The 25,106-nt window shown below is 49.2% G+C and overlaps 3 protein-coding genes and 1 long non-coding RNA gene across 6 annotated transcripts in view; 1 reads left to right on the top strand and 3 right to left on the bottom strand.

Annotated features, from left to right (window-relative positions):
* Positions 1-723: 723 nt before the first annotated feature.
* On the bottom strand, positions 724-5,229 carry LOC142464007 (uncharacterized). Its single transcript, XM_075566988.1, has 10 exons — positions 5,096-5,229; positions 4,170-4,204; positions 3,346-3,420; positions 3,079-3,170; positions 2,662-2,775; positions 2,205-2,259; positions 1,914-1,976; positions 1,706-1,761; positions 1,349-1,419; positions 724-1,194 (listed from the first exon to the last, which is right to left on the bottom strand). The coding sequence occupies exons 1-10, from the start codon at positions 5,196-5,198 to the stop codon at positions 1,187-1,189; spliced, it is 672 nt and encodes a 223-aa protein (XP_075423103.1). The 5' UTR covers positions 5,199-5,229; the 3' UTR covers positions 724-1,186.
* Positions 5,230-5,720: 491 nt separating this feature from the next.
* Positions 5,721-12,616, bottom strand: LOC142464003 (fascin-like). The gene is made up of 7 exons (XM_075566984.1): positions 12,242-12,616; positions 11,462-11,711; positions 10,818-11,099; positions 8,654-8,772; positions 8,196-8,352; positions 6,116-6,289; positions 5,721-5,926 (listed from the first exon to the last, which is right to left on the bottom strand). Exons 1-7 carry the CDS (start codon positions 12,518-12,520, stop codon positions 5,721-5,723), a joined length of 1,467 nt encoding a protein of 488 aa, XP_075423099.1. The 5' UTR covers positions 12,521-12,616.
* LOC142464008 (uncharacterized) overlaps positions 12,336-25,106 on the top strand; it is a 13,195-nt gene continuing 424 nt past the window's right edge. Inside the window, exons 1-3 of one of the 3 annotated variants that reach the window (XR_012787559.1) lie at positions 14,907-15,018; positions 18,064-18,192; positions 21,646-23,383. This is a non-coding gene — a long non-coding RNA (uncharacterized LOC142464008). Of the gene's footprint in view, positions 12,522-14,906; positions 15,019-18,063; positions 18,193-21,645; positions 23,384-25,106 lie in introns of those variants that run through there. The other 2 variants (XR_012787560.1, XR_012787558.1) reach the window with 2 other exon arrangements.
* Positions 20,685-25,106, bottom strand: part of CPSF7 (cleavage and polyadenylation specific factor 7) — a 14,195-nt gene continuing 9,773 nt past the window's right edge. Inside the window, exon 10 of the transcript XR_012787557.1 lies at positions 20,685-21,340. The gene's annotated coding sequence lies outside the window, so the exon portion shown is untranslated. The remainder of the gene's footprint in view (positions 21,341-25,106) is intronic.

The following is a 25,106-nucleotide window of genomic DNA, read 5'->3' as shown; positions in this document are numbered from 1 at the left end:
TCTTGATCAGTAGTGCGCAAACTGGGGGGCTCGCCCCCCCTGACTTTTCTGGGGGGGGCTCTGCGTTTACAGAAGCCTTGGGCTGAGACGCAAGGCCTCTGTAAACTTACTTACCCAGTTGCAGTCACACGTTTCTATGGCAAACGTGGCATCAATTGACACCTGTTACCATGGAGACGTGACGTTAAATGACCCCGCAGCGTCATTTGACGCAACATTAGAGGTGAGGGGGGAGCGCGACCGAGGAGTAGAAGCAGGCAGGGGGGGGGGCGCAGGGAGTTTGCGCACCGCTGCTCTAGATCTGTGTATTTGTAATAAGCTCAGCCTCTTGTTGCCCTCTGAGAGAACCGACTTACTAAGTGTCTGGTGACACCGCCCTGGAACGGTGCCGCCCTGCGGGGGCCCTGAACACCTTCTCTTGTTTGCTGTGCAAATCGCAGGGACCCTGGTTCTCTTATAGGCCCCTATTCAATATGTTGCGGAGGGCAGTCCTAACCAATGCGTCAGCTCCATTCAAACAGTGAATAGTGGCCTCTCTGTGTGTGTCAGGCTCTAACTGACTGTCTTGTGTGTGGGGGAGGGGGAGGGGAGGGGGGAGATGGGGAGGGGGAGGGGGGAGATGGGGGAGGGGGAGGGGGGAGATGGGGGAGGGGAGGGGGGAGATGGGGGGAAGGGACTTTGATTTTCCACCTGAGTGAAGCTTAATTATGAGATTTGTCTAAAAAGAATAAAAAAAATGTATTTATTTTTTTTACAAATAATAATGGATCTTAATGTCACCACATCCCAAACTCACACAGTTACATAGTAGATGAGGTTGAAATAAGACATGCGTCCATCAAGTTCAACCTATGCTAAATGTAGACAACAGATACTTCATCCTATATCTGTACTTACAGTATAGTGATGATACACGGTTGATGAATGCACACTCACACCTGTAACACACACTCACACCTGTAACACACAGCACACAGAGCTGTCAACTCTCTGGGTTTATTGTCTGACTCAGACCAGAGACCTGCACATTACTTCCATGCCCCTTCAGACAGTCTCTTCCTCTCGGGCTGGCCTAGCAGTGGGGCGGAGCGCTCTCGGGGTTTCCCTGTTCGGGTGATCTCAGCAATCTGGAGCAGCTCCTCCGTCCTGTCTCGCTTCCTCTGCGGTCATCATTCTGCAACTGCTTTCATGCAACTGAGCGAGTCAAGGGAGATGGGAGAGTAACACACAGAGAAAAAAAACCTGCATGCCTGTATATATTCCCGTCTGTACTCACACACTGATACAACAAGAACAAGCAGACACCAACACTCGGAGAAACGCACACACTCCGTTACCACAACGTTACCTGCGGAAGGCGAATCTGACGTTTCCTCTCCCAGCTCCAGCGTGTCTCTACCAATCATCCGACTCCTGGCACTGGGGCAAAAAAAAAAACAACAAACTGCTCTCTAAACCCAATGAAACCGCTCTACTGCATACACAGGACTAGTAATCCCTCAATCTCCCCTACAGTCTGAGGGCTCAGTAACCCCTAAACCTCTCCCAGTCTGCGGGATCAGAAATCCATTCAAGTCTACAGGGTGAGCAACCTATTAACCTTTGTTACGCAGGGTTAATAACATCCATCCCCTCCAACTATGGAGGGGGGGGGGTCCTCTGTTACCTGCACAATCCCAAAAGTGGCAGGGTTGGTTGCACTCACCTTTCGAGGTCTGTGTCTTGTTCGTTTTTACATGAAGGTTTGTAGGGGCCCATGCGCTGTAAGGGGGAGAACAGTGGTTATCAAAGAAGAGCAGTGCAGGCTGGCGGAGAGAACGTGGGAGGGAATCGGGATATTGGGGACGGAGGAAGTGGGAGGTTTGGGGCAGAATGTAGAAGACGGCGTAGGGGAAAATGTCCCAGTCACTCACCATCAATCTCACAAAAAGCTTCTCCCAGTTCCTGTAGAGCAGCGGAAGCGCGGCCCTGCGTGACTGACGAGAGCGATAAACGTGCGTTACAGGCTGCGTCCCCATGGAGAACACTGGGTGCGTTACAGTGTGTGTGTGTTTTATATTGCAAATCCCGAGTGTCTTTTTTCAACACACATCCTGCCTTATTTACTGTGCACCAGGTCAGAGAGATGGATATATATATTGATATATATATATATATTGATATATATATATATATATATATATATATATGAGACACATTCTTACCTGAGCCTCCAAAATCTGCACCCGTCGCAGAGCCAGAGAGAGGAGCCGCTGCAGCCTGTCACAGAGAGAGTTAAATGCAGACCAACACCCCCTGGCACTATGCTGTTACCCCTTTCACAGCCTCGCCCACCCCAAAGCGAGGCACACCCGGTGTGAGAGAGGAACAAAGTGTGATAATGATGTCACCTGACCTGTGACATTATCACACCTTGTTCCTCTGTAACAGCCAATGTCCCTTGTCGCTCCCTGCAACTCAGCACTGTTGCTCACATGGTTTCTCAATGCCACCATGTGTCATCCCTTCTACCCCCTCCATGTCACCCGCTATGAACCCCATGGCACACTCTATGCCACCCCCTGCCCCTCTGAGCTTGCTCCATGCCACCCCCTGCCCCTCTGAGCTTGCTCCATGCCACCCCCTGCCCCTCTGAGCTTGCTCCATGCCACCCCCTGTCACCTCTCGTGTTCTCCCTGCAGCTGTTTCAGGATTACAAGTTTCTGCTCCCACTGAGGACCGAACACACGGACCAGGCGGACAAGTTCTCTGCTGGGGACGGTCAGATCCAACAGGCTGAGGGGGAGGAGAACGTGGAGGTCAGCGCAGGGGAGCGAGGGGAGGTCAGCGCAGGGGAGCGAGGGGAGGTCAGCGCAGGGGAGCGAGGGGAGGTCAGCGCAGAGGAGCGAGGGGAGGTCAGCGCAGGGGAGCGAGGAGAGGTCAGCGCAGGGGAGCGAGGGGAGGTCAGCGCAGGGGAGCGAGGGGAGGTCAGCGCAGGGGAGCGAGGAGAGGTCAGCGCAGGGGAGCGAGGGGAGGTCAGCGGGGTAGAGGGAGTAGGAGAGAGGAAGACAGGTCAGCAAGATCCTCCTGCCCCGTTACCTTCTGTAGAGCCGGGAGGTGCAGATTGACACCTGGGTCTGGACAGAGCTTGGCACATTCTGCAGAATTAGCTCATCCTTCACATCCAGGACCTGGGGACAGAGACACAGGACATCTGACCTGAGGGGCATCATGACCTCTGAGCCTCAACTCCTAGACCTTAATCTAAGGTGACAGAGCCAGGTGAGAGACATCTGAAATATAGCAAACACTGCATGCCCCTGTGTATACAGTACACTCTCCCCCTCCATCGCTCTTGCAACTCACATCTGAAAGGTTGGTCTGTACAAGACACAGCGCTGATAGCATCCGGTCACAAAGCCCCTCAAACACCTCGGCACCCTGAAACACAGAAACATCTAACCATCAACAGTGCCCCATCAGTGTGACGACCCCTCACAGTGCCCATCAGTGTTACCCCCCCTCACAGTGCCCATCAGTGTGACCCCCCCTCGCAGTGCCCATCAGTGTGACCCCCCCTCGCAGTGCCATCACAGCGTGACCCCCTCGCAGTGCCCATCACAGCGTGACCCCCTCGCAGTGCCCATCACAGCGTGACCCCCTCGCAGTGCCCATCACAGCGTGATCCCCTCACAGTGCCCATCACAGTGTGACCCCCTCGCAGTGCCCATCACAGTGTGACCCCCTCGCAGTGCCCATCAGTGTTACCCCCCCTCACAGTGCCCATCAGTGTGACCCCCCCTCGCAGTGCCCATCAGTGTGACCCCCTCACAATGCCCATCACAGTGTGACCCCCTCACAGTGCCCATCACAGTGTGACCCCCTCGCAGTGCCCATCACAGTGTGACCCCCTCGCAGTGCCCATCACAGTGTGACCCCCTCGCAGTGCCCATCACAGTGTGACCCCCTCGCAGTGCCCATCACAGTGTGACCCCCTCACAGTGCCCATCACAGTGTGACCCCCTCGCAGTGCCCATCACAGTGTGACCCCCTCGCAGTGCCCATCACAGTGTGACCCCCTCGCAGTGCCCATCACAGTGTGACCCCAGTGTGTAGTGAAAACAGTTCAGTGTTTGTAATAAAACTTTTCACTGCTTAAGTGGGCCCGAGAGCAAAGAGACGCTACATACCTCCTCCATGGATCCTCCCATATGGCTCTTGGTCCCTGAAAGAAGAAAGAGGTTATATTAAAGGGTACAAGGTGGGATCACAGAAAACGCCTTCAATCAAGAGGCATAGCAGCTAGATCCAGACACTGCAGCAAATGTGATATATGACATCTTAAAAAAAACACAGGAGAAAGCTGTCCGAAATGCAGGAAATGGATCTGGGTACCAGCACTTTGCAACATGATTGAGAATGGCAGGATCGGTAGCAGAGTGGTAACGTAACGATTTGCTGACAGGTTCCAGCATTGCGTTGCCCGCCCAACCTGGCAACAAAAAGGGTTAATGGAGAACACTCAGATAATGCTAGTGTTGCAAAGTGGAAGAGGTTTAAGGCCCGGTAATGGTCTATTAACGACTAGGAAATGTGCCTACAGAGATAAAGCCTCCATCTTTATACATGACACGGAACAGTGTGAAGTTGGGAAATATCAATGCGGAAGATCTTGGGGGAACTTGCAGCGTGGGCAGGTATATGGTAGGTGCTGTTTAACCCTCTGAGAGCTGGAAGGGCCACAGCACCAGAGTACCACGGCCCCTCAGGCACAGAGCGACCACGTGATTCCGACGTCACTAATTACGGAAGAGTACGCCTCGTTTCCCTACGTGTGGCGTGCAGGACCCAATGTCCCCCACAAAACAAGCTAATAAACGTCCATGACATAGTGCCAGGCCCAACAGGGTCTCAAAGGGTTAACTATGCATCAGGTTGAGAGCAACAAACATGTTACATGCAAACATCATGGATGACAATATAAAGGTCAGTGTTTGATGGAGCAGGGTTGTGTATTTGTAAAAGGGAGGCTTAGCAGCAGTGCTAAAGGTCAGGAAGCCGCTGCAAAGGCTGCCAGGATGACGGATAGGATTAAATCTGGCCAACTCACACTCACCTTCACATTCTGTAGCTCTCTCATCTAATATCTCATTGTATCCTGTGCTCTCTTCTACACGCTTTTGCTCCGTCTCTCTTTCTCTCCTGTCAGCTCTCCTCATACCGCTGGCTGTAGCCGTCAGTCGCTCCCTGCTGTCTCACTGTAGCTTTGCGTCTCTCACTTTGCAGTGACAATGTTTGGCTGTCTCCAGGTGACAGTCAGTAGGTACAAGGGATGTTACTGCCACCTGCTGCTCATAACAGGTACTTCAGAGGACAAGATGTCACCCAGAAAAACAGACAGACACAGGGAGCCCCTGGAGATGCACAATGTGACACACACAATACACAGATGGCCTCACACCCTCATCACAATGTTTATTTGCTGCCATTGAGAGGCACGCACACAGACGGGCACCTCCGATGTGATATAGTTTGTATTCCCGTGACGGAGAACATCGTTTCTCGCCGTGAGAGGGCGTCACATGGCCTGCGGGTCAGGAGCGAGGAGGAACACCACCCGCAGGAGTCACAAGGGCTGTTGCCCTGTAAGAGGTAACATGACCGGCAGCGGTCACAAGGCCAGTTGGCAGGAACGGGACACGACAATCTCTTGTACGCTCTGCTGAACCTGCAGGCCTCTTTCAGTAGCGGAAATGAGTGGCGGCCCCTGCGTTTGTCCCGCGGGCTTTGAAAGAGCCCCCCTGCTCTGCCACCATGTACTTCCCATTGGGCGCTCGTAGGATCAAAGTAGCGCTGCCAGTGAACTCCAGGGTGAAGTTTATAGGGTTCTCCCCTGTGGCTGTAACCCGGTCTTCCTTATCCAGAGCCCAGTACTTATCTGTAGAGGCTGAGACAGACAAACACAGGGGGGAGGGTCACATCACCAGACACAGAGACCCCCTTATCCAGAGCCCAGTACTTCTCTGCAGAAACTGGGACAGACACACACGGGAGGTCACATCACCAGACACAGAGACCCATGAGCAGGCCTCTCTCCCCAGTGCCTGCTCACTCCCTGCCCCCGCTGCTCACTCACCCTCTTTCAGTTGGCAGAAGCCGCTGTCATCGGTGCTGAGTTTGCTGGCATTGTAAAACGGTCGGTTACCGTCCAGACGATCAGTCCCCGGAGCAAACGCCACAAAGCCGAAATCACTTTGCAGGATGAGCAGGGGCCGGTTCACCAGAAGCAGCACAAACTGCTCCGCGGGGCCTGCAAAACACAGAGTCAGCACAAACTGCTCCGCAGAGCCTGCAAAGCACAGAGTCAGCACAAACTGCTCTGCAGAGCCTGCAAAGCAGTCAGCACAAACTGCTCGACAGGAGAGTATACAGTCAGCACAAACTGCTCCGCAGAGCCTGCAAAACACAGAGTCAGCACAAACTGCTCCGACAGTGTACAATCAGGACCGACTGGAGCCCGCAGTATAAGCATAAACTGCTCCACCTGTATAGTGTACAGGGTCAGCACAAACCGCTCCACGTGGCCTGCAGAGTGCACAGAGACAGCACAAGTTGCTCCGCCTGCAGGGCATACAGGGCAGGTGGGCAAGAGGGCAATTTCTCTCCGGGATGGTCTGATTTAAAAGAAGAAACTTGCAGTTCCAGACTCGGCCACAGTGGGCGCCTGTGAGCCTGGAATGCATTACATGTGTGTAGTATGTGGAAAACGTGTGTCACGTATACATTATATGGTTGTTTGTATGTGACAAACGTACCAGGCGTGTGCGTGCACCTGTGTTTACGGTGCCTACATATAAAGTGGATATTTGTGAGGCCACTGGTCACTTGATATTAGGGCCGGTAGTATACATTTGCCTCCAAGTTATAACATCTGCCAGCCAACAGGTGTTGCGGGTCAGTACAGGTACATGGTCAGTACAAGCTGCTCCGCCTGCAGAGCATACAGGGTCAGTACAAGCTGCTCCGCCTGCAGAGCATACAGGGTCAGTACAAGCTGCTCCGCCTGCAGAGCATACAGGGTCAGTACAAGCTGCTCCCCCTGCAGAGCATACAGGGTCAGTACAAGCTGCTCCGCCTGCAGAGCATACAGGGTCAGTACAAGCTGCTCCCCCTGCAGAGCATACAGGGTCAGTACAAGCTGCTCCGCCTGCAGAGCACAGGGTCAGTACAAGCTGCTCCTCCTGCAGAGCATACAGGGTCAGTACAAGCTGCTCCGCCTGCAGAGCATACAGGGTCAGTACAAGCTGCTCCCCCTGCAGAGCATACAGGGTCAGTACAAGCTGCTCCCCCTGCAGAGCATACAGGGTCAGTACAAGCTGCTCCGCCTGCAGAGCATACAGGGTCAGTACATGCTGCTCCCCTTGCAGAGCATACAGGGTCAGTACAAGCTGCTCCGCCTGCAGAGCATACATGGTCAGTACAAGCTGCTCCCCCTGCAGAGCATACAGGGTCTGTACAAGCTGCTCCCCCTGCAGAGCATACAGGGTCAGTACAAGCTGCTCCGCCTGCAGAGCATACAGGGTCAGTACAAGCTGCTCCCCCTGCAGAGCATACAAGGTCAGTACAAGCTGCTCCGCCTGCAGAGCATACAGGGTCAGTACAAGCTGCTCCGCCTGCAGAGCATACATGGTCAGTACAAGCTGCTCCGCCTGCAGAGCATACAGGGTCAGTACAAGCTGCTCCGCCTGCAGAGCATACAGGGTCAGTACAAGCTGCTCCGCCTGCAGAGCATACAGGGTCAGTACAAGCTGCTCCGCCTGCAGAGCATACAGGGTCAGTACAAGCTGCTCCGCCTGCAGAGCATACAGGGTCAGTACAAGCTGCTCCGCCTGCAGAGCATACAGGGTCAGTACAAGCTGCTCCGCCTGCAGAGCATACAGGGTCCGTACAAGCTGCTCCCCCTGCAGAGCATACAGGGTCAGTACAAGCTGCTCCGCCTGCAGAGCATACAGGGTCAGTACAAGATGCTCCGCGGGGCCTGCACAGCATATGGGGTCAGCACAAGGTGCTTGCAGAGTAGACAGAATCAGCACAATCTGCAATGCCGGCAGAGCAGCCAGCACAAACTGCTCTGACGCAGGGCACACACTGACAGTACACACATCACGTACGCACAAGGGGGCCAAGTGACATACTATACATTCATCATACTGTACCTGCAGTGTTGGGCCCCAGGGCGAGCTGCCCGTTGGGCTTCACAGTGATGTAACGCCCGTCGCCTGCTAGAAAGCTGGCTTTCTCACCGTTGTACTGCAGCTCAAACCAACTCTGATCATCTTGGGCAGTGCCGGAAATTATTACATCACGGGGGCCCTGTAATGACATCACCAGGCCCGTCAAGAAAACAGTGACCGCATCAAAACATAGTGGTCTCACCAACCACGTCTCAAGGACAATGACAAGAACAGTGACATCATTAACTGGGTTACAAGGAAATGGCATCAGAAAACACAATGATGGTGACGTCATCTGGCAGGCCACAGGGCACTTAACTGTGACTTTGTCAAACCACGTCTCAAGGACAGTGACATCTACGCCAACAGTGTCATACGTCCTGATTGAGACCGGGAGCTGAAGGTGCCACAATCAGGGATGCTGGGGTGATGGGACTCACACAGGTCAGGTAGCTGTTGTTGATGGATCTAAAGCAGGCCTTGCAGGGCGGGCTGGTGATCAGAATCTGCAGGGTCTCCGTGTCCCCGATCTCTGTCCGATTGGCATAAATATCAGCACCTGGGAAGCGACACGTTGTGTGTGTAAATATAAGTACAGGCGGTCCTCGCTATCCAACGTTTCACTTTACAACGAATGGCAGATCCAACGCTTTACAATGCCACCATATGGGCTGTTTTCCGACGCCGGAATGCGTTATCCGACGCTCACCGCCGCTGATTAACATGGGACTCACTTTACAAAGGTTTCACTATCCAACGCTACTTCCAGAACGGATTCCGTCGGATAACCGAGGACTGCCTGTATTACTAAAACTACCGCAGGTGACACGTTGGGAAATGCAGATTTCCAAACCACCCATAACTGCTGCCCATCATTCAAGTTCATCTTCTAAAAGGGCCCGTAGAAGGCAAGTAAATGGTTCCAACAAGCTATCTTATCAATGATTTGCTAGAGATTCAGCCATCTTTTCAATAAAACATTGATGTTTTTTACTCGAGTAAAAATCAATACGTGTCTGTTTAATGATGTTAATTGTATGTATGTCTTTATTTATATAGCGCTTCACAGACGTGACAATAATATATCATAATGGGAATAAGCGCTTCAGACATAAAAGTAACATTAGGAAAAGGAGTCCCTGCCCCGAAGAGCTTACAATCTAAGTGGTAAGTAGAAAGAACGTACAGACAGTAGAGGGCGTTCTGGTACGTGCGTCTGCAAGGGGACACGGTTGATGTGTGAGATGTATAGTATCGGCTATGGAATTACCCATATGCTTCGTTAAGGTGGGTTTTAAGATCGGAGTTTCAGGTTAGAGAGGGTGCCAGTCGAATATTGAGGGGAAGGGCATTCCAGAGGTGTGGGGCAGCGAGTGAGAGGTTTTATGCGGGAGAGGGCTTTAGATACAAAAGGGGGTAGACAGAAGGCATCCTTCAACGGAACGCAAGAGTCGGGATGGTGCATAGCGAGAAATTAGGGCTGAGATGTAAGGAGGGGCAGAGTGGGGGTATAGCCTTAAAAGTGATGAGAATTCTATGTGTAATGCAGGATTTGATAGGAAAGCAGGGGAAGCATTTCAGCAGGGGAGACGCTGGGACAGATTTAGGAGTGAGCAGCAGCATTTGTCCCCCCCACCCTGTCGTCTCTTGAAAATAATAATGTTACCAGAATAAGCCAAAGAAAAACATCTACAAGGAAAAAAAATTGAGGTTCAACAATTTACTTCTATACACACAAGTTTACAATACAAAATAGCCTAAAAGATAGTAAAAACAATCAAAATAAATAACCAACGTATGAAACATGCCACTGTCACATGTTCACTTTGGTCCTAGACGGGACTGTTCCCTTTAATCATAATCTCGATTACATTTATAAATACCCACACACACACACACACACACACACACACACACACACACACACACACTATGTAGCATGTTTCATTGATTCCCCAGATAACACAATATAACCCGTTATCATGCAGAATATCAGTTTCCATAGGATTCAATGGCATTGTTGGTGCACAATATCAAAACACGCCATTGTATTGCCCGAGAGATAATGAAGCCTGCTACAATTGTACATCCAGTACAAGCACATTCGCATATCAGATCACAAATATATACACACAGACAGACAGACGTATTTATGTATGCAAAATGATACACAATGTTCCCTTATCCCCCTGCTCTGGGATCCTCTGTCAACTGAGAATATTAAAGCAGCAAAGCATTAAGCAGCAAAGCATTAAGCAGCGCGCGATTTCTTTCACATTTTTTTATATTACAGGATTGGAGCAGGGGGGTCTCCGGAGTGGAACTGTGTTAATTTCAGCTCCGGGGACCCCCTGCTTCCAGAGATACTTACCTCCAAAGGGGGTGCTGGTATCTCAATGCTGATAAAAGGTCCTGCGTCACGCGGGCCAATAGGATGCCGCAAGGGATGGTGTCACAACTTCCTATTGGCCCATATGACATTTAAACGCGCCATTTCGTTAGGCACACACGTTCCCTGGCTGATGCAAACCCATCTGAGAGTCCTGCAAGGCAATGTGAAGGTGTTAGGGTCACGTCCCCAGTTGGGTCCTGCAAGCCCCTCACCTGGCCGGCAGCACACGTATTTGCCGTTGGACAGGGCCCGGATAGCCACTTGCCCTGGGCTGTGTTCCAGCATGAATAGCTCATCTCGGCCGGGCTTGTCTGTTTTGAAGGTCTTGACGAGGCTCTCGCGGCCGGTCAGGTATTTGCCGTCGGCGTCTCTCAGGGCCAGCATCCCTTTAACGAGCTCCAGGTTGTAGAGGCAGCGCGGGGACGGATCGGCGTCCAACTTCCCGTCAGATGCCACCAGGTGGTTGTTAATCGCTCGGATGCCGTACTTCTTCTCTAAAATGTGCGGCAGGGTCAGTGGGCCAAGTGACATCACATAGGGTACAAGGGGGGGGGTGATGTCATGTGGAGCACAGAGAGGAGAAGTGTGATATCACAAACAGCAGGGGCCTAGTGTGACATCACAAAGACAGCAGGAATGTGTGACATCACAGAGACAGCAGATGGGTAGTGGCGGTGAGATCACACAGACAGCAAGAAGTGAATGCGATATCGCAAATGTGACATCATACAGACAACGGGGCAGGTATGACATCACACAGGCCACAGTGAGGGTGACAACACGTTACATCGCACAGAGAGCAGTAAGGGTGACATCACAGAGACAGCAGGGGGTGAGATTGTGGGTTTGCAGGAACCTTTGGAATCGAAGTAGAGCGTCATAACACACTCGGGCTTCCAAGGCAGGTCGCGGTCGCAGCACACAGAAGCGCTCTTCTCGTCATAGCGCAGGTAACGCCTCTTTCCCAGGCTCTGCATGTTCACACACGGGTGTCTGCTTAGGTGCAATGTCCATTTTTCTGTCTCGGTAATGGCCTGAGCGAAGCAGGTCACGTTATCCTCAGCACCGCCCAGGAAACGCTTTGTCTGGTCCGACATGAAGGAGACCTACCACACAAACAGAGAGGGCTCTTATATTGCTCTGCATGTAAAGGGGCTGCTCAGCGTGCTAACGTACTGCTCTGCATGTTATGGTACTCCTCTGCGTGTTGCTGTATTGCTTTGAATAGTATTATTTACTTATTTATAAAAATGTTTTACCAGGAAGTAATACATTGAGAGTTTCCTCTCGTTTTCAAGTATGTCCTGGGCACAGAGTTAAGACAAATAATACATGGTTACAGATAGTTACATAAATGAGCAGGTTCTACATTATATACAAGACATTGCATGCACAGTTAGTATGGTGCTGCTCTGCACAATTCTTTATTACTCTCTGTGTTATGATGCTGCACTGCATGTTGCTCTATTGATCTGCATGTTATGGTACTACTCTGTGTGTTATGATACTGCTGCTCTGCACTTTTCTGTATGATGCTACTGCTTTCCTTGTTACTGTATTGCTCTGCATCTTATGGTACTGCTCTGCATGTATGGAGTCTGCCACTGCGGATGACGTCACAGGGGAGAGCGTGTACCCTTCCGTCGTTCTGCTGCAGCATACAGAAGAGGCTGCCGGATCCAGGACTCTCCTGGTTGCACGTGATCTTGCCGGAAGTGTCGGTTGCCAGGTAACGGAGCAGGGAGCTGCGCAGCTGCACTTGCGGAGGGTCCTCGTTCACGAACTCGAGCGTCCAGATCTGGCGTGGGCGCAGGCTCGTGCCCTGCGCGTTCACGTGAAACTGGTGCGCCTCTCCTGTCAGGTAGCGGCCGGCCGCGTTGATCAGGCCGACGGGAAGTAACTTGTGGTTGGCCATGGTGAGCGGCAGAGTGAGACCGGTCCCCCCCGCTGACCGAGAACTTATACTGCCCGGCAACCGGGGGTGACGTCGCCTAGCAACCGCTGTGAGGCCCACGTGACCGAGAAACAGTCGGGAAGGGGGCAAGGGGGGCACGTGGAGAAAGGGAGCACGTGGAGAAAGGGAGCAAGGGGGGCACGTGGAGAATGGGGGCACGTGGAGAATGGGGGCACGTGGAGAATGGGAGCACGTGGAGGAAGGGAGCAAGGGGGGCACGTAGAGGAAGGGGGCACGTGGAGGAAGGGGCAAGGGGGCACGTGGAGAAAGGGAGCAAGGGGGGCACGTGGAGGAAGGGAGCAAGGGGGCACGTGGAGAAAGGGAGCAAGGGGGGCACGGAGAAAGGGAGCAAGGGGGGCACGTGGAGGAAGGGGGCAAGGGGGGCACGTGGAGGAAGGGAGCAAGGGGGGCACGTGGAGGAAGAGAGCAAGGGGGGCACGTGGAGGAAGGGAGCAAGGGGGGCACGTGGAGCAAGGGGGGCACGTGGAGGAAGGGAGCAAGGGGGGCACGTGGAGGAAGGGAGCAAGGGGGGCACGTGGAGGAAGGGGGCAAGGGGGGCACGTGGAGGAAGGGAGCAAGGGGGGCACGTGGAGGAAGGGAGCAAGGGGGGCACGTGGAGGAAGGGAGCAAGGGGGGCACGTGGAGGAAGGGAGCAAGGGGGGCACGTGGAGGAAGGGAGCAAGGGGGGCACGTGGAGGAAGGGAGCAAGGGGGGCACGTGGAGGAAGGGAGCAAGGGGGGGCACGTGGAGGAAGGGAGCAAGGGGGGCACGTGGAGGAAGGGACCACGTGGAGGAAGGGAGCAAGGGGGGCACGTGGAGGAAGGGAGCAAGGGGGGCACATGGAGGAAGGGGGCAAGGGGGGCACGTGGCGGAAGGGGGCAAGGGGGGCACGTGGAGGAAGTGGAGAAAGGGAGCAAGGGAGGTGGAAGTGGGCACCAAAGAGGGCATAGTAAGGAGGGAACAGAAAGCCATTGGGAAGAGGGGAGGGGCACCCTAGCAAAGATAAGGTAAAGGCTGCGCTTATAGTGCCGGCAACGCGGCGTCGCGTCAAAACAAATGCATTGCCGCCATCGCGTGCACTTATTGTAAGCGCGGAGCGACGGCTTGGTCGCGATCGCTGGAAGTCATCTCAATTTGATTTTTCCAGCGACCGTAGCCTGCCGTCGCCAGGCACTATGAGGCCGCGGCACCAGTGCGTTCTGTAGCACGCACGCCCGGCGGTGGGACGGCAGCGTGTACAACACTTCACCACGATTATTTGTCTTTGGAGAGAGGCAGAGATTGCAGGGGTTTTCAGGGGCATGGCCATGAGCTCACGGCTGATTCGCCCTCATTGGCTGAACCTCCGGGAGGCGTGGCCACGCCTCCATCATAAGTACAATTTTTTTGTATTTGCAAAAACGTGCAGTAGAGCGCGGCTGCACCTGCGGCGACGAGGTAATTACTGGGACCGGACTGATTGGGGGGCGGTGCTTGTACGCACAGCGCACACAGGCGTGCGCTGTAGAAGGCACTGGGACCGTGGTCTGAGCGAAGCCAAAAGAGTGAGTGGGAAGGACAAATGGACGCCTGAGCAAAGGGAACGGGGGAGAGTGTGAACAGTGTCACATGAAGGGTGAGGAGGAAGGTGAGAGGACAAAAAGCTTACCCTCCAACTCTACCTAATAAACATGAAAAGTTCAGTCCGCGCTCTGGCTCTTTAAACTTGGAGTGTTGGTCCCTCTCAGTTCTCTTGCTGCTTCTGTGTTTATGAGGTGTCTCCCCCACCTCCAAATGTGGTCTCCACCGGAACCCCGATGGTGATACCAATTTCAGGCCTGAAGAAGTTTACTTTGTTAAACGAAACGCGTCGCGACTGTTGTGGCTGGCGGTTTTACTACCCACCACCAGCACACACTCAAGTGTACCGTTCCTGCTTATTTCCGATCGTTTCTATGCTATCAAAAACGGACAGGCATCCTAAGGACACCTATTGAAGGCCCCGGTTCCTGCACATGTGTGCTACACTCTGCACCACGCTACCACACGTGGAGGACAGGAGAGTGAACAGAGACAGCCCCAGCGCGCGGGTCTGATCTCTCAGAACTGAGATCACCCTTCATACTTCCTATGTGATGCCCTACTCCTGTGATAGACACCAGAATCGGGGATTATTAAAGAAATTTTATATGTAAGTTACTAATTTTATTATTTGTTGCTAATACATTATCTATCTCTCATCTTGGTGCGCTTTTGTGTTTTTTCTTGTTCTACCTAATAAACATGTATTAATTACCTGTGTGTGGGTTACATCATTTGAAGCAGGGTGGTGGATCCTCTGATGCTGAACTTCACTATTTCCCCCATAGGAAGCTGGGAAGTCGAATCTTGTTGGGTTCTCCATGGCCATGAGGCTCAGTGACACAAGAACATGAAGAACCAATATTTTGGTCTCTTCTTGCCTCCTCTATCCAGCTGGGGTAGGACACACAACTTTTGACTTCAGGGGATAAAAAAGGAAGCCTGTCTCGCCAAGGCCACGACAAAGAAAAATTAATGGGGAAATATGTTGTCGGGGAAGAGTTGGGCGATAACAAAAATTCCCACGATATTAAATTATTTATTGAGATAAATTCCCAGCTTAAAAAATCATTACAATCACTTCACCCCATTCCATCCCGACCTGAGGAAGGGGTGGAATTTAAGAGAGACGTTGGGGGAAGGGGTTTCAAAAAATACATTGTGGGAGATGAAGGGTCATCAAAAACATTGGGAGGGGGAAAGAGGGTTAGAGACAATTTGGGGGAGAAAGGGATTTAAGAGAGACGTTGTGGGGGGAGGAAGAAATGTAGAAGACATTGGGGAGAAAGAGGGATTACCAGGATTCCTTCGAAAGCATTTCCATGATGTAGTTTAAGCTCCCAATCCCACCCCATCCCCTTGCAAAAGCGTGAGAAGGGGGTGAGGAGAGGTGGGGGCTGGAAGCTTCGGGGCACACTGTAGCTTCACACAGACCATAATAATACCACAGTAATAAACAATTATTTGTACCGACTTGCCGTCCATTTTAGTACTACTATGAACCCCAAGTCGGCAAAAAAATAAATATCGTAAGGTAAATTTAATTTTTCTTCTGTGTCTAATAACAGCCACTTGGGATGTCCTAAAGCAATAAAGGAAGTATGGGAGAAAGGACCGCATGTAGCACTTTCCTGCCTCATTTTTTTTAATCTGCAAAAAATACAAGATGTAGGTCAGAGAGAGCCAACCTTTTTATTAGACGTGCCAATAAACAGACATACATTTTTGGGCTGTCCGCTGTCGTACTGCCCCCCTACACCTGGTTGAAATATATAGCTAAACCCAATGAAAATAACGGCGAAAGTAAAGATGGATAATAAAACATATAGATGTAACGGTGTTTCCCCCACCCGGTGGGAGATTTGGCCATTACTGATCGTGTGGTGCATGATAGCTGCTGGTAACAGGAGGGCTGAGTCGTTCGCCAGTGGTAGTGGGAACACAGGACTAGGCTTCTGGGGTTTATACCCCACATATCTCCCTAGCAGTGCAGCGCCTCCATCTGCCGTAGGCTCCAGGAACTGAAGGTGATCTCCCATAGTAGAAACTATTACCTCTCCCCCCCAGTAAGGTCACGCACCAGGCAGGAGGTATTTGCAAACATGAACGGTTTATTACTCTTCTGTACAGGAACAAGGCAGGTTCTGCCTGATGCAGTCTCTCAGCTATTCACTCAAGGATGGTCCTTCACTACAGGCCAAGGGCACCCGCAGACGTTCTAGCTCTTCCCCACCTCCATAGCGGACACAGAGTTATGGTCCACACACACTCTCCCCCGGAGGGAAGAGGACTGGAGAAGGCCCAACCTCAGCCTTTCCACTGTGTGACCTGCCTTCCATAGTGGGAAGGACAACCTACAAATTTATGGTGGTCCTGCCTTTAAGAATGCCAGGAGAAAGGCACCAGATTATGATTGGTCATACCCAGGCCTGATGTCACTGCCTCCCACTATCACTCAAATGCAGCTCCTCGGAGGGGGAAAACCCCATGTTGACTACTGGCAACCTGATTGTACCAGGGTTTACTGCCAGCCCTTGGGTAGGACACACAACTTTTGACTTCAGGGTATAAAAAAGGAAGCCTGTCTCGCCAAGGCCCCAACAAAGAAAAATAGTAGCCATCAGATGACCTGGCTACACTCTCCCTCTGGTGCAGGAGTCTGCAAACCTGTCCTCAAGAGCCGCACACAGGCCAGCTTTTATGGATATCCCTGTTTCAGCGCAGGTGGCTCAATCAGTGCCTCAGTGCTTGACTGGGCCATTGATTGAGCCACCTGTGCTGAAACAGGGATATCCATAAAAGCTGGCCTGTGTGCGGCTCTTGAGGACAGGTTTGGGGACCCCTGCTCTGGTGGATTCCCGATGACGCCGCTTGGGTCCTAAAGTTTTGGGTACCATCGTCGAATGAAACTTAAACATAAGATAATACTTCACATAATGAATATCACATTATTATGCATGATATACATTCTCTGTGAAAACAGTACTTGACAGTTTACTTGGTAGTAGAACCGTAAGATACACAGGGTCCCTCGTACATGCCACCAGGAGCCCGTTTCTTTTCCTTGCTCCTTTAAGACCTTTTGCCAGAGTCCAGAGCCCGCCAGGTACACAAGTCCACACATACACTGCATGGCTTGCCCCTTTCACAGCAGAGAAATGTTGAGATGGGGTTCACGCTCCCGGGATAATTTTCCCACTGGGAGCCCCCAGAACAATGATTTTTGAAGAAGAGAGTGGGGGTGACGCTACCAGAGAACACCTCTACCCGGTGCGACTCCCCCACGGCAATGAAAGGGGTGTCCTGGGGCCTGCTTCTTGCATTATCCTGTCCCTGAATTCCAACCTTTCAAAGGAAGATTTAGATAGTTACAGCTCTCCCTGGAAACATCCCATCGGGGGGTCACCTCTATATTGGGTAGAACACGTGGGGGTCACACTCCCAGACATAGCTGATCCTGGTGTGCCTTCCCCCACAGCACAGTAAGTCGTGCTATTTAGTGAATGGGTGCCTAGGATCCTGTTTCATACAATCCCCTAGCCCCAACCTTTCAACAGGTGAGAACTTGAAGGTTCCACCCTCCCCGGTATGGCCTCAGGGAGAAAGTCCTTCTTGTAGGAATAGTGGGTGCCCAAGGGTCCCTGGTACCATCCCATCAGGGGCCCCGGCTTCTTCGGGACTAAATACTCTTTTAATCCACCAATCATCTACTCTGGTTCCGGTCTCTAACGGTCCATAAAGGACACATACCCCCTGAATCTAGGTGCCACCACGGTAAGGACCCGGCTGGCTGGCTCTGTTACAGCAGACCCTGTGTTGGATGTGTTGTTGGTGGACCCTGAAACATCAGACGTGACAGACATGGCATAATGACTAACCCACTGTTGACACTGCACACATCATCTTCTATACATTTGTCATCTATTAACATTTCATTCCCATAGGACCAGTCCTTCCAATCCAAAGAGGGAACAAGAGTCCAAGAGGCCTGCAGGCTCCTCTTTTAGAGAACAAAAACAACAGCGCAAACCGCAATAGTGAAGTACATCAAGATAGTTTATCTTATTCGTAAGGTAAGTAATCTGCGTACATCAGGTAAATAGAACATATATGTATGGATTAACACTTTCGTTACCACATGATGGAAATGGAGAAACAGACTGGAACGGAACCCTCTGGGGGATAGTCACAGATAGTATTGGGACGTCATCACAGCTGCACCAAAGAACTGAGGGTGCAGTTCGCTACATCCGGTACCTCCCTTGTTCTCCAAAGTCTTTAGACATTGGCTGTCGGCGTGTCCCCTCCCTCTGGTGGAGATTAGAGGAGGGGCACCCAATGACATGGACAGGATGTGACTGACTCTTGGTTGAGCCAGTCACATCGCTTGGGTGGGTCCTGGCTTTCGCACCAGACCCTTGCAGGATTGTGCAAAAAGTTCACGTACAGCCTGTTTGCAAGCACCACATGCGCTCTCCAGCCTTGGCGGGAGACGCCATTTTAGCTCATGTAACTCACGTGGCGCATTCCCGGGCAAGGAAACCTCCATTTTCGGTACAATTCCTTCACAGACAACACAGTGACCGCGATTCCAACAGGAATCCGTTCCTTGAGGGTCCTCACAGCATATAGATTAACAGTCTACCAAGAATATGATGTACCCCAGGCTAGCAAAGCTCCATCTCGATACGCTGCACATGATTACAGTCCATTACAAGCACTCTGTGGTTCCATAGTCTGGCTACTGGCTAGTAGTACTCTGGGTTCTTCCCTATTAGTACCCTTAGGTACTAGGCTTCTGGGGTTCATACACCACATATGTCCCTAGCAGTGCAGCGCCACCATCTGCCGTAGGTTCCAGGAACTGAAGGTGATCTCCCAGAGTAGAAACTATTACCTCTCCCCCCAGTAATGTCACGCACCAGGCAGGAGGTATTTGCAAACATGAACGGTTTATTACTCTTCTGTACAAGGAACAAGGCAGGGTTCTGCCTGATGCAGTCTCTCAGCTATTCACTCAAGGATGGTCCCTGGACCGTCACTACAGGGTAAGGGCACCTGCAGCCGTCCTAGCTCTTCCCCACCTCCCTAGCGGACGCAGAGGTATGATCCATACTCGCTCTCTCCCGGAGGGAAGAGGACTGGAGAAGGCCCAACCTCAGCCTTTCCACTGTGTGACCTGCCTTCCTCAGTGGGGAAGGACAACCTACAAATTTAGGGCGGTCCTGCCTTTAAGAAATGTCAGGAGGAGGGCACCAGATCTGGCTCATGATTGGCCCAGACCTAATGTCACCGGCTCCCGCTGTCACTCAAATGCAGCTCCTCAGAGGTGGAAAGCCCCATATCAACTACTGGCAACCTGATTGTACCAGGGTTTACTGCCAGCCCAAGGGTAGAATAGTAGCCATCAGGTGACCTGGCTACATATGTATTTTTTAAATAATTGAGAAAAGAAAAAACTTAAAATCCTAATTAAAATAAAAAAAGTATCTGAATTTAAAATGTCTCAATGTGATTTCTGAACTTGCATTTCAGGTAACAGTTTTTCATTATTAGGATTTGTGAGCTTGATAACACGAAGCAGACTGCGCACACACGAGCGTCTGTCAATGCAGATCTGTACTGTACTGTACAAAAATATCTGCTCACAAAATTAATATGGAGAATAACAAATTACATTTGAATTATTTAAATTGATTTATTTTAAAATGTATGTTAATATTCCTAAATATCCACTTTGATGTTTCTTTAATTAAGGATTTCATTATTAAGGGTAAGGGTACACGCATACCACTCAGGATGTTCCTTCAGTGCCAGCAAATATGCCTGCAAGTTGTTACTCCAGTATGAGTGTACCCTTAATACACTGACTGCGCCATACAACTGGGAGAATGCGAGTGCCATTTTTACTCTCCCAGATGGGTCACTGTGCATTTAAACGTTGTTATGCTATGTTTTTTCTCATGTCCATCTTTTGAGGAGACACGAGGTTTGCAGATATTGACTTAAATTGATCATTACTATTGGTTTATCAACCACCATAACCATTGTGAGTGCGTTATTTCACTTTATCACTGCATTTTGAATATTTTTACTGTTTACATTCACTCAATTGCGTCTTTATTTTTGTAATCACTGGTTTACACAGTACTTAAGACCGTTTATTTAGGGAGCACTAGCATTTGCTTTGACACTTATTTGGTGTAATTAGTCAGTTTGCGCTACTTTGTTTGTTATTGTAAAGATATTTGCACCTGGATTGAAAACTGATAGAGTGGTCACGAATTGAACCTTTTCATGTTGCACTAAAATTGTAATTGGAGTATCTCAAAGTTCAGTACTGGAACCCCTGCTTTTCAACTTGTTTATTAATGACCGTGAGGTTGGCATAGAGAGCAAAGTCTACATCTTTGCTGATAACAGTGAATTGTGTAAGGTAGTAGAATCAGAGCAGGACATAATTTCTCTCCAGAAGGACTGGGATAGACTGGAAACTTGGGCAGGTAAATGGCAGGTGAGGTTTAATACAGATAAATGTAAGGTTATGCATTTGGGAAACAAGAATAAACAGGCAACTTAAAAATTAAATGGGAATAAACTAGGAGAATCCTTGATGGAGAAGGATTTAGGAGTGCAGCAGGCTTAGGAATAGTGCCCAATGTCAGACAGTAACTGCAAAGGCGCATAAGAATTGTTATGCATTAAACGGGGTATGGATGGATGGAAGGGAAGAAAGCATAATTATGCCACTGTAGGAAGATTTAGTAAGACCACATCTTGAATATTGGAGTACAGTTCTGGGCACCACTCCATAAAAAGACATGGAACTAGAAAGAGTGCCACCAAATCAGTAAAGGGGAGGAGGGGCTAGCTAAATTAGATTTGTTTACATTAGAAAAGAGGCGTCTAAGAGAAGATATGATAACTATATACAAATATATTCAGGGACAGTACAAGCTTTCAAATGAACTTATTCATCCTAACAGCAGCAGTACATGGGGGTCTGGGATGGCCGATACAACCGATATCTTTTATTAAAAGAAAATGTTGGACATATTTAAAAAAGGAAACTTATACAGGGATATACCAAATCTATAAACATTGCAAGGATGTTGATCCAGGGAGAAATCAGATTGCCAGTAGGAAGGAATACATTTCTCTGTACGAGACATCATTGGATGTTTCACTGGTGTTTTGTTTGCCTTCCTCTGGATTAAAATTCTGCAAATACAAATATAGGATAAGTATCTGTCTGAATTTAACATAGGTTGAACTCGATGGGACATATGTCTGTTTTCTATCATCTACTATGGAACAAGAATTCTCAGAATCTGTCTCCACAAATAAATCTACTTCCCAAAAACTCGCTTTTCCCTGAAAAGGGTGGGGAGACAAATTATTTTAGCCACATGGATTTGGATTCTGATAACGGATGCAAGTACCACAGGATGGGAAGCCAGTCTACAAAATCACATTTGTCCAAGGATCATGGTCAATAACTCAGCCTTTTCACATCTTTTTGACAGGTCACCCTGAGACAATGACTGCAGTATCCTATATAAACCATCAAGGAGGGTCAAGAGTACATGCAGCAAAGAAGGTCAAGAGTGTCTTCAGATGAGCAGAAGCCCACATCCCAGCCATCATACAGTAGCTATACACAAGAAGCAACACTCAAGCAGACTACCTGAGCAGAACATGGATAAATCAAGGAGAATGATCACTGAATTAAAATATTTTTCATAAGATTATGACCAGATGAGGGGTGCTAGCAAAGATCTAATGACTAGCAGACAACACCAAATGCTGAACTTCTCACCACAATCTCAAAGCAGCTGGAGTAGATGCTCTTGCACGGGACTGGCATTTTATTCTCGTGTTTTCCCTCTAATCCAGAGGACACTGGAAGTCATCAAATGCTAGGGCATAGGTGACATAGAAAAAGCCCAAAAAGAACATGGAACACTGACCTGCTCAAAATAATCAATTAGACCTCACTGGACGCTTACTCTAGTCTCAAATCTGCAAACACAAGGACTAATTTCTTAGTTTCTTAGACAGCCTGGAGACCACTGGGTTTTTTCCGGTCAACTAACAGCCACTTTAATTAGCGTTAAAAACCCGTCTAAAATCCACTATAGAATATGGTGCATTTTTAAAGATTGGGGTTGTAACAATCACATTTCTCCCGTCTGTTTCGATTCCAAATATTGTAGACTTTTTTTCGAGGCTTAAACAAAGGTCTCTCTCTCAGTCCAAGTCGCTGCATTGGGAATATTTTTCCAAGAACCAATTGTAAATTATAAATATACTTAAGATTTCATCAAAGCCGGCAGTAAAAGACTCAGATTTAGGGATCCCATGTCACAATTGCGTTTAAACTTGGGTCTTGAGCAGGGTTGGGCAACTACAGTCCTCAAGTATCACCAACAAATCAGGTTTTCAGGATATCCCTGCTTCAGCACAGGTGGCTCAATCAGTGTCTCCTTTTTGAGTCATTGGACTGTATGATGTGGTTATCAAAGCCATAACCTCTGCAAGACAAGTCAGTTAATTGGGATCCTTATCCTGCAATCCTCCATACTGCCTTTTTCATCAGGACACAGATGCGCTGTGAACAATTCCTCATTTCCAATATATAGTAGTATCCCTTTCATATCAACAAGGAAATAATAGTTCCTCCCTTCTGTCCAGATCCTAAAAATCAATCAGCGCTCTCTTGATTCAGTGTTAAAGAGGCACTCCACGCAGCACTTAAAAAATAATAATATATATTTTGTTTTAATAGATGCAGCATTTGATTACCTTAATTGAAAACGAATTACCAAAAGTTGCCAAATCGATTCGTTCTCTCGTGATCGATCAGCAAAGATCCTGCTTCCCAGGGTTTTCTAAATGGCTGCCTTTCAGTTTCAATCAATCCTTCAGTCAGTGTAACTACAATGTATTCTTATATTACTAAGGTAACAATGTCTATTGTTACACTTTGCAGCTCAAACTGCAGGGAATATTTGCAACAAATAGGAAAGTGTTATAAATATTTTGCACTGCTGGGGAAGTGGCTAAAACCTGCTATAGAAAATCGAAGGATGCTTCAGTATATTAAAAGGGGTTTAAGGCTGCACACCATAATATAATAAATACATACAGTTTACCAGTGCTGCTGGTTCAAGGAAGTACCTGCCAGGCAAATTCCAATGTACACTGAGGAAAAAAGAGAGATCCAGCGCTCCACGGATTTCAAGATAAATGAATTTATTGTGGCACAATAAATTCATTTATCTTGAAATCCGTGGAGCGCTGGATCTCTCTTTTTTCCTCACTATATTAAAACTCATGAAAAATGGCATTATGATTAATAAAAAATGCAGCAAGTATTCTTGAATAAATCAGTTCTGTAGTATTAGATAAACACACGTAGGACATGGCTTGGATTGCCTCTTTAAAGACCTATATCAGATCTAAACAATTTCAAAGACCCAGAAATATATTTCTCCTATTCTCAGGTCAAACCAGGTCAAGCAGCACCAAAAACAATCATTCTAAATCATCAGGATCATTCCACCCAGGCTGCATCTACCTCATGAGTTATGAGGCCGGGCGGAGGCGCGCTGAGGGAAAGCGGGTGCTTTCCCTGGCCTTAGTTCGCTCGCCGTCCGGGGGTGTGTCGGGGGGCGGGCCAGTGACGTCACGGAGCTGGTTCGCCCTCATTGGGCAAACCACTCACGTGACCGGCCCTGCGCTCCCGTGAGCGCTCAAACGAAATAATTAATGCCGACTACGCTTCCGCACGCTTGCGCGAGCCCCTGCTAAAGCCGCTCTCATTGCGGCTGCAGGGGCTCACTGCCGAGCGGCTCAGCGCCTAAGCGCTGACTATGCCCGCGGCCCAACACGGGACGCCTCTACAGAGCACACCTGTAAAGCTGCAACATGGCTGTCATTACGTGCCTTTCCCAAATACTACAAGCTCGATTTAGCCGCCTCTACAGACGACGCCCTCGGAAGAAAAGTCCCGCAGACGGACATTTCGTTCCAATTTGACCCACCCGTTATTTGTGGACACTGCCTTTGGACATTCACAAACGGTCATGGAGGGACGGTAGAGAAAATGTAAATGTTTTGAACTAAAACAATTTCATTTCTCCTGGTTACCTCCGAGACAGCGCATGACTGGATCACACCCTTTTTTTCCTCCTTTCAACTGCGATGATTTCGTAGATTAGTTTGGGTTTTGCTTCTTTAATTTAACGCCTCATCTAGGGTACGTAAGGAGATATGTTAGCCTTGGCTAGACTTACACCTGACCAGGAGAGGTGGCTTATATGGTCTTAACAAGTCAGGTGGTCCGTGTCCTCCCTCCAGCTGAAGGGTGCACGAAATCCCTATCATGGGGTCATGTGGGGGGCGGGGAATCAGGAAAAATGAAATCATTCAAATTACAATTTACATTTTTGGGGCTAATTATTTAGATTCATACCATAATTTCTATTAAAAAAAATATATATTTATATTTCAATTTTACAAATCCACTATACTTTTTTTTGCAGCACGACTACAGTATTTTTACTTTTTTTTTTTGTCAATACATTTTTTTAATATCCAATGTTTAGGTATTTCATAGGTGAGGAACTTTCATTTAATTGATATAAACCTAAATGCAACACTTTATATTTACTTATGAGGAGCTTCAGTGTATAATGTGCTATTGCACAGACATTTGTATGTAAGAGACAGACACTGGTAAAAAGGAGGGGCTGGGCTTTCAAGGATGACAACCCTGATGAAGGAGAGAACGTTCTGCAAAACGCGTTGGGTGAATACGACGAGGAGCGGACGTGTCTTTACCGGCGAGGAAATGAACATAGGGAACACCCCGGCCCATATCTTTCCATGTCCCCAATTTTTTTATTCTAAAATAAAAAATACACTCTACAGATTTTTAATTTTGTAATATAAATACAATTATATTTTTTATTCTTCTCAGCTT

Source organism: Ascaphus truei, chromosome 12 (assembly GCF_040206685.1).
Source record: "Ascaphus truei isolate aAscTru1 chromosome 12, aAscTru1.hap1, whole genome shotgun sequence".
NCBI classification, from domain to species: domain Eukaryota; kingdom Metazoa; phylum Chordata; class Amphibia; order Anura; family Ascaphidae; genus Ascaphus; species Ascaphus truei.
Note: the sequence above shows the minus strand (reverse complement) of the source record. Positions and strands in the feature narration are given on the sequence as shown.

Coding starts and splice junctions, on each gene's coding strand:
- LOC142464007 (XM_075566988.1), bottom strand. CDS start 5,198: ATGAGGAGAGCTGACAGGAGAGAAAGAGAGACGGAGCAAAAGCGTGTA. Junction 4,205..5,095: donor GAGAGCTACAGAATGTGAAG/GTGAGTGTGAGT, acceptor TTCTTCTTTCAG/GGACCAAGAGCCATATGGGA. Junction 2,776..3,078: donor ACCTCCCGGCTCTACAGAAG/GTAACGGGGCAG, acceptor CCTCCCCCTCAG/CCTGTTGGATCTGACCGTCC.
- LOC142464003 (XM_075566984.1), bottom strand. CDS start 12,520: ATGGCCAACCACAAGTTACTTCCCGTCGGCCTGATCAACGCGGCCGGC. Junction 11,100..11,461: donor GCTCTACTTCGATTCCAAAG/GTTCCTGCAAAC, acceptor CGCACATTTTAG/AGAAGAAGTACGGCATCCGA. Junction 8,773..10,817: donor ATACGTGTGCTGCCGGCCAG/GTGAGGGGCTTG, acceptor GTCGCTTCCCAG/GTGCTGATATTTATGCCAAT.